The sequence below is a fragment of the Choloepus didactylus genome, chromosome 27 (assembly GCF_015220235.1).
Source record: "Choloepus didactylus isolate mChoDid1 chromosome 27, mChoDid1.pri, whole genome shotgun sequence".
NCBI classification, from domain to species: domain Eukaryota; kingdom Metazoa; phylum Chordata; class Mammalia; order Pilosa; family Megalonychidae; genus Choloepus; species Choloepus didactylus.
In genome coordinates this window covers 11,288,487-11,299,034 of record NC_051333.1, presented here as the reverse complement: position 1 = coordinate 11,299,034, position 10,548 = coordinate 11,288,487, and the positions used below count along the sequence as shown (strand labels likewise).

Here is a 10,548-nt window from a genome sequence, read left to right as displayed (position 1 = left end):
ATCCACGTCCCACTTCCTTCCTCCGCCCTGCGGGGGTGGGATGGGGGAGAGAACAGCCCACCTCGTGACTGGGGTTGGCCCAGCCCTCCCTGGCCCTGGGGGAGGGGCAGGGCAGGGGGAGCCCTATAATTGGACGGGTCTGGGATCCCTGAATTCTACTCAGCCCGAGCAGAGGAGAAGGACGTGGTTCCCTGGCAGCTGGTGAGAAGCTGAGTCGGTGGAGCGGGGGCCCATGGATCAGCTCAGGGCTTCTGGGGGGTGGGGGCCTTTTTCCTGGCCTCCAAGGAAAAAGGATCTGGGGCAGGGGGGAGAGTGAAGGAAGCGGAGAGCTGCTGGGTGAGAGGAGTTGGCTGCACGCCTGGGTCAGGACTGAAGTGGGAGTTGCGGTGAGGCCGGAGGCAGGGGACCGGACCCAGTGGAGAGCTGGGCAGCAAGGGTGCACCCCATCTGGTCTAGGAGGTGCAGGGAGAGAGCCAGGAGATGAGCCATAGCCACACCCTATGGATAGTCACAGTCACTTATTGAGCTCCTACTGAGTGCCCCCTTCTTCCTTAGATCTTATAGAAAGCAGGGGGTGGCAGGAGGAGCCTGGGGGGGCACTGGGCATGTGGCAGCAGGATGACTAGAGCATCAGCTGGAGGAGGATTTTTAAATGAGAATTATAGTAGTTACTAGATGAAAGCGGGTGCTAGGACGTGAAGTTGAAGCTTGAAATGTGAAGGTAGAACAAGCAAGGCAAAGTTGGAATTTAGCAAGCCCAGTTGGGACGCAGATGGAGCTTGGGTGCGGTGAATGGAATTTGAACCCTGGGAGAGGGAGATGGAATTTGGGTGAAGGAAGCCGACCCAGGGATGAGAAGATAAGAGGAGATAATGAATCAAACGGACAATGGAGAGGTGGTTCGGTAAACCTGTTTGGATTAGACTGTGGCAGATATGGGGGGGGGTATGGGTTGGGGGAGGTGGGCACGGCCTTAAGTCCGGGGACAGGACTGACACGTCTCTCTCCCTAGACTGACCCATCACAGGAAGATGAAGGTTCTTTGGGCCGTGTTGGCGGTCACGCTCCTGGCAGGTATGGTGACCTGGCAGTTATTCGGTGGGGCTTGCTCAGGTCCCCTGCCCCTCTCTCCCTCCCATCCTCATCCTTACCCCCATCCCCCTTCAGGCCCTGGATACCGCCCCCCCTTCCTCCTCCAGTCTGCCTTCCCCTTGAGAGCAGGCTCCAGTCTGAGGCCTCTCTGACATCCTTTGGTTGTGGGCAACTGTTTTAATCCCTCTGGGCCTCAGTTTCCCCATTCCTAAAATGGAAATAACAGTTTCTACCGCATAGACTGAACTGTGATTTTGTTCGTTCTCCATCTGTACAGCCCCCCACAACCCCGGCATGGCCCTATGTGGGGCCCACAAAGACACTCAACACATGCTTGGCAAGTGATTAAACACACTGGGCACCCCCTCCCCTCACTGTTCCAAAGAAGCCCACAGCACTTGTGGAGGAGCACTTGTGGAGTGGCCACTGTATTCCAGGCGCCTAGAGGGGGCAGAAGGGCCCTGACCTGGCCTTCAACTTGCTCTTCACAGGATGCCTGGCCGACACGGAGCCGGAGCCGGAGCCAGAGCTGGAGCTGGAGGTGCCGCTGGGGCAGGAGAAGCCGGGCCAGCTCTGGGAGCTGGCCTTTGGCCGCTTCTGTGAGTACCTGCGCTGGGTGCAGACACTGACTGATGAGGTGCAGGAGGAGCTCCGCAGCTTCCAGGTCTCCAAGGAGCTGACGTGAGTGCCAGCCCTGGCCCCGGACATCCCCCCCCCCCCATGGGCAGCTCCCTGGGGACCCTCGAGTCTGGGTTTCTCTCTGTTCCTGTCACCAGCTCTTGGCAGTGCAAGACTATCCATTTCCTGCTCCGCCTCACCATCTAACTCCTGGCTTGGCTCCCGTCCTGTCTCTCCATCCTCCCTCCATCCTCTCCTGCCCCACAGGGCGCTGATGGAGGACACCATGAAGGAGGTGGCGGCTTACAAGTCGGAGCTGGATGCCCAGCTGGGACCCATGGCCGAGGAGACGAAGGCGCGCCTGTCCAAGGAGCTGCAGGCGGCGCAGGCCCGCCTCGGGTCGGACATGGAGGACCTCCGCGGCCGCCTGGAGCAGTACTGCAGGGAGGCCAAGGCCATGCTGGGCCAGAACACCGAGGAGCTGCGCGCGCGCCTGACCTCCCACCTGCGCAAGCTGCGCAAACGGCTGCTGCGCGACGCCGAGGACCTGCAGAAGCGCCTGGCCGTGTATCGTGCGGGGGTCCGCGAGGGCGCCGAGCGCAGCGTGAGCACCATGCGCGAGCGCCTCTGGCCGCTGCTGCAGCAGGGCCGCGTGCGCGCCGCCACCGTCAGCGACCTGGTCAGCCAGCCCCTGCGGGAGCGGGCCGAGCAGCTGCGCGACCGGCTGGAGGAGGTGGGCCTCCGGTTCCGCGACCACCTGGAGGAGGTGCGCACCAAGGCGGAAGAGCAGGCGGAGCAGCTGCGCCTGCAGGCCGAGGCCTTCCAGGCCCGCGTCAAGAGCTGGTTCGAGCCTCTGGTGCAAGACGTGCAGCGCCAGTGGAACGAGTTGGTGGAGAAGGTGCAGGCGGCCGTGGCGCCCGCTGCCACAACTCCCACGGCCACGGGTCTGCCCAGTGAGAATCACTGAGTGCCCCGGCGCTTGGCCCGGCCTGGCCCCGCTCCTGCCCCACCGGCCCCTGCCTCCCCCCAGCCAGCAGGGAGCTCTGCCTCTGCCCGGCTGTCCTGCTTGAGGACCCCAGCCTAATAAAGATCCATGGAGCTTCACAGCAGCCTCCCGGCGTCCGCGCGTGATTTCTCCCAGCCTGAGCCTCAGTTACCGTTTCCTTCCCCACCACACTGGCCTCGAAGTGCTCCATCCTGACTCCTGGCTGACTGTGTGTGTGTGTATGTGTGTGTGTGCGTGCATCTGGCTCTGCTTCTCTTTACTCCATTTTGTGTTTCTCAGACATGAGTTCTGGAATAAAGCCACCTTTGAGTTAAATCCTGTTGCCTCAGACCACCTGTGTGATGCTCGGGGAGGGGGTATTCCCTGAGCCTCGGTTTCCCCATAATAACATCTGCCTCCTACAGTCATCGTGAATCTAAATAACCCCAAGACCAGTGCCAGGTTATTATTTTCATCCACTCTATTCTGTCTCTCCCATCCAGCCTTATCTGATTCTGCCTCCTTCCCTCCCCTGGCCTCTGAGTCTCTCTCCATTTTGCTCTCCCTGAGAGTTGGCTTCCTGTTTTCCTCCACCTCTATCTTTTATCTCTCCCCACTATGGTTTTGTTTCCCCCCCTTACCTCATCTGGATTTGTCCTCCCCACCGCCCTTTAGCTTGAGCCCTCTGCTTTTCTCGTTCCCTCCCTCATCCTGCTGAGCTGCCCTGCCCCCTGCCCCTACCCACACTCTCCCTCACTCTTCTCCAGGCCTGTGGTCTGCCTCATTGTCTCCCAAAGAGCCTCCCCAGGGGAGAAGGGAGAGGTGGCCTCGCCCTGGGTGGGCCTGTTCCCAGGAGGCCCCGTGGATGTCAGGGCCAGGGAGACCCAGTGAGAAATGGGCAGGGCTGGCAGGGGAGGCCTGAAGCTCCTGGGAGCCGCGGGCACGTTCCCCTCCCACCCCCTCAGTTCTCAGAAGCGGGCTCCCAAGGGGGGCGGGCACGGGACGGGCTGGGGCCTGAACTTGTGTCTCCCGGGCCAGGTTCAAGCCTCTCCAAATCCCTCTGGTGTCTTGGTGCCTGTTCAGCCTTGAGCCCCACCACGTGCAGGGAGATGATCCCTGGGTCTGAGGGAGGAAAAGGAGGGTCTGTGAGTTCCTAGGCTTGGGGGTGGGGGGGCGAGCCCAGGTCTGCTGGCTTCCCCAGTACAACAAGGGCAGGGGCTGGGGGGGGCTTCAGCCCTGTCTCCCAACTTGGGTTGAATCTTTTACATTTTTTTTTCAATTGAGGTGAAATTCACCTAACACACAATTAACTATTATAAAGTGTTCCACTGAATTCTCGTGTGTATCTTATGGCCCTTCAGAGCTGCTATGAAGTTCTGAACCAGGAAGACATCAAAGCAGGAGGGGTAGGGGTGCCCCACCTCACCACAGCCCCCAGACAAATTTAGGGGGTGGAACAAGGGCCTGGGGAAGGGCATTTGGGGAGCAGTGGGTGCCGTGGGGTAGGGGAAGGGAAATGACTCCAGCAGGAAAGCGGAGCTGGGGAGCAAAGAGCCCCCCTTAACCCCTCCCTGACCTGAGAGACACCCCTTGGTTGTCCCTCAGTTTCCCTATTTGTGAAATAGAAACCCTTCCAGCTGAGGTGAGGGGGCTGTTTGTCTTTCTATTCTTGGGGAGTGGGGAGCCGAGCTCGGCAGCAGATGTCGGGGAAGGGGGATCGGGGGCCGGCGGATGGGAAGCGCTGAGCTGGCGGGAGCAAAGGGCTGTTGCAATCCTGCCAGGGTGACGTCTGTGCCATCCCTTTCACAATCATCCCCCCACCCCCAGGCCTTGACACGTGGTTGGGGGATGGGGGGGCACAAGACCCAACCAACCTCCCCCCACCCCCAACTGCCAGGGATCATTGGAGGTCAGAGGCAGCGAGCCCGCCAGGCCCGGCCACGGAGGCTGTACTCCAGCCCTGGGGGATGTGGTGGGGGGAGGAGGGTTTGGGGGTCAGGCTCGGAGCCAGGATGTCCAAGCAGACCTAGGGGGCCTGGGAGGTGAAGAGCAGCAGATGGAGTGCTTACGGGGGAGGGGAGGAGGGGGCCTGGGGTCTGGTGGAATGGATGCGGGGCATGCATTGGGAGCCTTGAAGATTAAATTTTGGGGTTGGAACAGGCTGAAGAGATAACCCCTCCCCCAAAAAGGGGGACTAGCTGGGGGCTCTGAAGTAACGACCCAGAAGGCAGTGAGGGAGGTGTAAGGCACTCCCAGGCACTGACGAATGGGGGGCTTGAAGGAGATGGGCAGTGATTTGGGGGTTCAGAATGTGGGGGTAGATGGAGACGCCCAGAGGCAAGGAGAAAGAGCTGTTTACACTGAGGATTCCAGCTCCTCCGAAGGGGGTGTGTGAGGAGTTGGTGGCCTGGGGACACAGAGTATGAACTGGGGGGTGAGTCCCCCCAACCCAGGGTCACCGAGGGACCCCCGGAGATGGGCGGCAAGCAGGAGGCCCCAGAGGGAAGACGGCCACAAGGAGAGGTGAGGGCTGTCTCCGGAGGAGGGGAAGGGGCTCTGACAGTCTGCAGACCACCCTCCCGCCAGCCCCCAGTCAGGAAGATTGGGAGATGAGGGTGCCAAATGGCAGACAGGGAGTTCCAGGCCTCTGGATGCCCCAGGGCCCCAACTGAGCCCCCTTCCCGCCAACAGCCAGGGGCAGGAAGAGGGCAAGGCAGGTGCAGGGAGGCAGGAGGCCAGGGGGAGGCTCAGGGGGAAGGAGAGAAACCCGCCCTGCCCCTGCCCTGCCTGATAAAGGCCCCGGGCTGGCCAGGATCTCCAGCCCCTGCTGACAGCGCCTGATCCAGGTGAGTGCTCAGTGCCCCAAAAGCACAAGAAAGGGAGGGGTGGGGATGCAGAGGAGGGAGGAGAGAGGCCATGATCGCTCACCCACCTCGCTTCTGCCCGCAGAGCACCCCTCCGACCCCGCTATGAGGCTCCTGCTGTCGCTCCCGGTCCTGCTGGTGGCCCTGTGCACGGTGCTGGAAGGTAAAACCCCAGTGGGAGCTTTTGAGAGTTTGGGGTTTGGAAGCATGCAACTGGCCACAGGCTCGGGGTCCAAGCTTGGGGGACTCGTGGGAGCTCTGGGGCCCCCTCTGTGCCCTGACCTCCAAGGGGGGGTCCATGGAGCCCCCAGCCCTTCCCAGCCAGGTGGGTTCCAAGGCTCTCCAAGGAACGCACAGCAGGCAGAGAATCTGCTCAGGGAAGCCCTAGAAACCAATGAAGCGTCGTCACTCACCCCCTGGGGATTGCCTGGCCTGCTTCTGCACCCTGGGAAGTGGGAAGGGGTAGAGCCAGGCAGTCTCCAGCAGCTTGAGCCCCAAGTGGTTGCTCCAGTACCCTCCACTTTCCAACACCATGACCCCCTAGAATCGCATTCAAGGATCTTTCCTATCCCTGGAATCCCGTCCTAAGGCACTCCCCGCCCCTCCGTCTTCCGAGTAGGCCCAGCCCCGGCCCAGGCAGCCCCCGACTTCCAAAAGACCCTGGAAACCATCCCAGAAAAGCTGAAGGAGCTGGGACACACCCTGGAAGACAAGGCCCGGACAGCCTTCGACCACATCAAGAAGAGCGAGATTCCTGCTAAGACCAAGTGGGGACCCTTCCCTGGGTGGGAGAGGGCTGGGGTGTCTCTGGGTGGAGCCTGGAGGGAAGGCCCAGGCCCTGCCCCTTTTACAGATCGGGGAAACTGAGGCCCAGAGATGGCTGGCCCCATCCCTGAGTTCACACAGCCAGCTCAGGGGGCTCAGTCTCGGTAGCCAGATCCCTTGACTCCACCCTGGGCACATTTCAGAGCTGGCCCCAGGCCGTGGTGAAGGACCAAGCCTGCCGGCGACCCCTCATGCCCTGCGTGTTCCTGGGAGAGGGGCTTCCCCTCTGCAGCCTCGGTTTCTTCATCTGTAAAATGGCTCTTATGGGAAGGAAGTAAACTATAGAGGATCTGCAGAGGGCCTGGCATGTATTATTGGCTCCATTTGGTGCTGCCAGGTTAGAGAATCGCTGGTTGGGGGATGGTCATTGACTGAGCATTTGCTAAATGCCAGAAACTTGTTCCAATGTGGGGACTAATACAATAGCAAGCAAGATAAAATCCCAGCCCTTGGGGAGCTGACATTCTAGGTGGGGTAAAACAAACTATAAACCAGCCAACCAGCCAGGAGATTAGTCCAGAGAGAACCGAGGAGTATAAACAAATGGGCAGACAGCCAAGGACTGGGAGGGGTTGGGAGGGGACTTCCAAAGATTTGGTGGCAGAGTCTTCTTTAAGGAGGTGACACTTAAATTGAGATTGGAGGTTAGGAAAATACAGACAGGCAGAAACCCCATAAAGAACACCCCCTATCCCCCACCCCGTGGAGTTAAGTGCAAATGCCCTGAGGCAAGAGGATCTTTAGATCCTAAAGGTCAAATTCGCAAGCAAGGATTTCTGGAGACGATGACTTTCCAGGCAAAGGAGCTCTTATAGGAGTAGGGGAGGCCCAGGAAGCTGGAGAAAGAGCAGGCTTGGAAAAGGGCTGGTGACAGGAAGACGGCAGACCTGGAAAGCCAGGCCAGGATGAAGTTCCAACTTCAAGAGGCTCTGATCCATTGGGAAACTGAGGCACAAGGGTTGGGTCACCCAACGCCAGACTCCTGCTAAGCCCACAGACAAGTGGGGAGGCCGGCTGTTTTCTTGGGGAAGGGAGGGGCAGGGAGATCAGGAAGGGGAAGTTCAGGGAGGCAAACAGGGACCAGGGACGTGGGGATTTGGCCACCCTGGGGGGAGGTGGCACCCAGTGACCCTTCCTCCGTGTCTTCCGACAGGACCTGGTTTTCAAACGCATTCAAAAAAGTGCGAGACACATTTGCAGATGTTTTCTCCTGAACACCACGAGGGCCAGCCTGCTGTCTTTCGTGGCCTTGCCCCAGCTCCTTGGTCCCAGGAGGGGCCCCTGAAATTTCCCATACCCTTGTCCTTGCCCTGAAGACTCCCTCCACGATGACCATGTCCCCCCAACCAATAAAAGGCCTATGAGAGTCCTGCCTGAGTGTTTCTTTTCTGTGGGACAGGGGCTGGGGCTGCAGGACAGGGTGCAGACTGTGCCTTTGGAGAAGAGACGCAGGAACTCAGACTGAACGAGCATTTTCTACTTGCACCGGGCTAAGGATTGTTTCGCTAATGTCGCCTCCTCCAGGAAGCCTTCCTGAAGCTCTGCCCACTCTGGGTCTTTACTGCCTGGGGGCGCATCTGTCTCCCCCACTGGGCTGTGAGCCCCATGAGGGAGCTGTCGTGGTCACTGCTGTGTCTCCAGGCCTGGCCCAGCATAGGACTAGGCATAGTGGCAGGACTTATTGATATTTGGTAAAAGGAGTGATAATGCTGAATCCGAAAAATTAAAAAAAAAAGTCTAAACACATCAAATGTTCATAAAGCCCCTTTGAGGTAGATGGTGTCACTGCTCCTATTTTACAGATGGGGAAACAGGCACAGAAGGCTAAAGCCAAATGCCTGTAGGTAGAGCTAGGATTGGAACCCAGGTAGTGGGTTCCAGGGCCACCTTCTTACCCACCTGGCTTTCCTCAGCCCGGAGTCGCCCTGCAGAACATTCCGGATGCAACTCTACACCTACCCCCAGCCTTCCTCACCTCACTTCAAACATATTAACATGCACCCACATCCCTTATTAAATATAATTCAGATGAGACGTGTGTTGTGGTCAGCTCATTGGCCCAAGGTTATATTCTGTGCCTATTCAATCAAACCATTAGTAATTTTTACCTGGCCATTTTCTTTTAGAATTTTGGAGCCAATCAATTTATTTGTAAGGTCTAACATTTTTCTAAGCTCCAGAAAAGCTCTTGGGGTGGAAGCCCAGGAGACCAAGGCCCAGAGAAAATGGACTAGCCATTCATGAAGTGAGAGGGAACACGGATATTGGAAGAGAGGCTCAAACTCACAGTGAGGCTAAAGCAACCAAGAGATGCCATTCAGTTCCTGGCCACCCAGGGGAAAGCAGAAGGGTGCAGAATGCCAGGTGTTGGCTGAGGGTATGGACACATGGGGGCTGCACACACACACATCGTGAAAGGGGGTCCCATTATGGAGAGAAGCCTGGCAGCTCCTGGTGACGTTAATTATATCCCCTGGGTCCCGGCAAACCCACTCGAGAAGCAAACGTGCAGATGGACAAGGATGTTCCCTGCAGCGTTATTTGTGGGGGTGGGAGCTGGAAGCAAATTAGGGGTCCATCACTGGGAGATTGGAAAAAAATGTGGAGTACTATACAGGAGAAAAAAAGGAGCTAGACGCTCATTCAGCAACCTGGAGAGATCTAAGAACACCTTGTAGCATTGAGGGAAAAGACAGAAGCAGGAAGCAATCCATAGCACAGTGTCATTGGTGTAAAATTAAAGCACATGCATGTGAAGCAAACTGCATGTTTAAGAATCCTTCCATACTCACACTGGAGGGATGCTGAAAGAGGAAAGAGGAACCCGAGGGAGCATGGGGGGAAAAAGTGGGAAAAAAAGAGGGAGAGAGAGAGGGAAGAAGAAGGGATGGAGGAAGGAAAAGAAAGCAAAAAAGAAAGAACTATTTTGCCTTAAAGCCCCCCCCCCCCCATCAACTTTCAAAGGCTCCAGGCACCTACACATTCCTACTCAACAGCCAGAGGGATCCTGTTAGAATACAAGCCAGATCGAGTCCCTCCTCTGCTCAGATCCCCCCACCTCTATCAGAGTGAAATCCAAAGAACTTACCAAGGTCTACAGGTTCCACATGATCCAGGCCCCACTACCCCTGGGGCCTCCCCTGTCCCTCACGTGCAACTTCTCCTTGCTGCTCCAATGCACGGAGCAGGTTCCTACCTCTGAGCCTTTGCATGTACTGTTCCCCCTACCTGGAATGCTTTTCCTCTAGATGTGCAGACATCTGCCTGTCTCGTTCCTCACCTCCTCCAAGTCTCTGTCCACATGTCTCACACACACACACATGCACACACACACCCATAACACTGCACTCCCAGCACTCTTCTGTCCCCTTATCTGGGGATGTCGGCTTCGTGAGGCTGTCCTGTTTCCCACGGTGCCCCAGTGAATAGAAGAGGAGAAGTGCCGGAACCCAGGGGAAGCTCAGTAAATACTTACCGGATCAAGGAAGGAGCATTTATGTTCCAGTTGACCAGCTGGCATGCAATTTATGTTTGATAGATGTTTGATTATTATCATTCATCACCCATTCATTAAAACTAATTTTGCAATTTTGCTTTTATACTTTAGAGACAATGCATTTGTTCTTTTCAGGTTTACAAACATACCTTCAGGACTTCAGAGCAAATAGCTCTGATCACACCAAGAAAGAGGGAACCAGAGAGTCCCAGACATGTATGTGATAACATTCACACTCCAGACAGCACCCCCAGGTATGCCTGAAGCTGCTAAAGCACCCAGCCAGGGAACACACCACACAGTGGGCAGGGCTCAGCCTAGGTGGTCCTGGAGGTCTTCCTGGAGGAGGGGACATTGGATCTGAAACCTGACAGGTGATTCAGAATTAGCCAAGCAGAGAAAATTGTGGAAGAGGATGATAAGCAACACAAATCTTTTCCATTAATATGTATTAACACATGCATGAAAAACTGAACAATGAATGAACGGAGCCATTTTTAAAACAGTTTGGCACTTGCTTAAAAAAAAAAAATGCTTCAGGGCTCGGTCCCCTGAACCACCTGCAAGAACTGGCAAAAACTTCTTTCTCAAAGTTCCAAAAAAAGGAACTGCAATTAAAGGCCAGCAGGAATAAGGTGAGCATCCAATGAAGAAAAATTTTGCTTAAA

At 56.8% G+C, this 10,548-nt stretch overlaps 2 protein-coding genes across 2 annotated transcripts; both read left to right on the top strand.

The window, feature by feature from the left end:
• Window positions 1-102: 102 nt before the first annotated feature.
• APOE (apolipoprotein E) lies at window positions 103-3,031 on the top strand. Its single transcript, XM_037819888.1, has 4 exons — window positions 103-201; window positions 1,013-1,074; window positions 1,584-1,773; window positions 1,978-3,031. The coding sequence occupies exons 2-4, from the start codon at window positions 1,032-1,034 to the stop codon at window positions 2,675-2,677; spliced, it is 933 nt and encodes a 310-aa protein (XP_037675816.1). The 5' UTR covers window positions 103-201; window positions 1,013-1,031; the 3' UTR covers window positions 2,678-3,031.
• Window positions 3,032-5,459: 2,428 nt separating this feature from the next.
• On the top strand, window positions 5,460-7,753 carry APOC1 (apolipoprotein C1). Its single transcript, XM_037819902.1, has 4 exons — window positions 5,460-5,541; window positions 5,645-5,722; window positions 6,179-6,326; window positions 7,538-7,753. Exons 2-4 carry the CDS (start codon window positions 5,665-5,667, stop codon window positions 7,596-7,598), a joined length of 267 nt encoding a protein of 88 aa, XP_037675830.1. The 5' UTR covers window positions 5,460-5,541; window positions 5,645-5,664; the 3' UTR covers window positions 7,599-7,753.
• Window positions 7,754-10,548: the final 2,795 nt, after the last annotated feature.

What these genes read in the sequence shown, in the direction of transcription:
- APOE (XM_037819888.1), top strand. Translation starts at nt 1,032, where the DNA reads ATGAAGGTTCTTTGGGCCGTGTTGGCGGTCACGCTCCTGGCAG. An exon ending in GGCGGTCACGCTCCTGGCAG is followed by an intron (nt 1,075 to 1,583) that starts GTATGGTGACCT and finishes TGCTCTTCACAG; the next exon opens with GATGCCTGGCCGACACGGAG. An exon ending in CAGGTCTCCAAGGAGCTGAC is followed by an intron (nt 1,774 to 1,977) that starts GTGAGTGCCAGC and finishes CCTGCCCCACAG; the next exon opens with GGCGCTGATGGAGGACACCA.
- APOC1 (XM_037819902.1), top strand. Translation starts at nt 5,665, where the DNA reads ATGAGGCTCCTGCTGTCGCTCCCGGTCCTGCTGGTGGCCCTGTGCACG. An exon ending in CCTGTGCACGGTGCTGGAAG is followed by an intron (nt 5,723 to 6,178) that starts GTAAAACCCCAG and finishes TCTTCCGAGTAG; the next exon opens with GCCCAGCCCCGGCCCAGGCA. An exon ending in GAGATTCCTGCTAAGACCAA is followed by an intron (nt 6,327 to 7,537) that starts GTGGGGACCCTT and finishes GTCTTCCGACAG; the next exon opens with GACCTGGTTTTCAAACGCAT.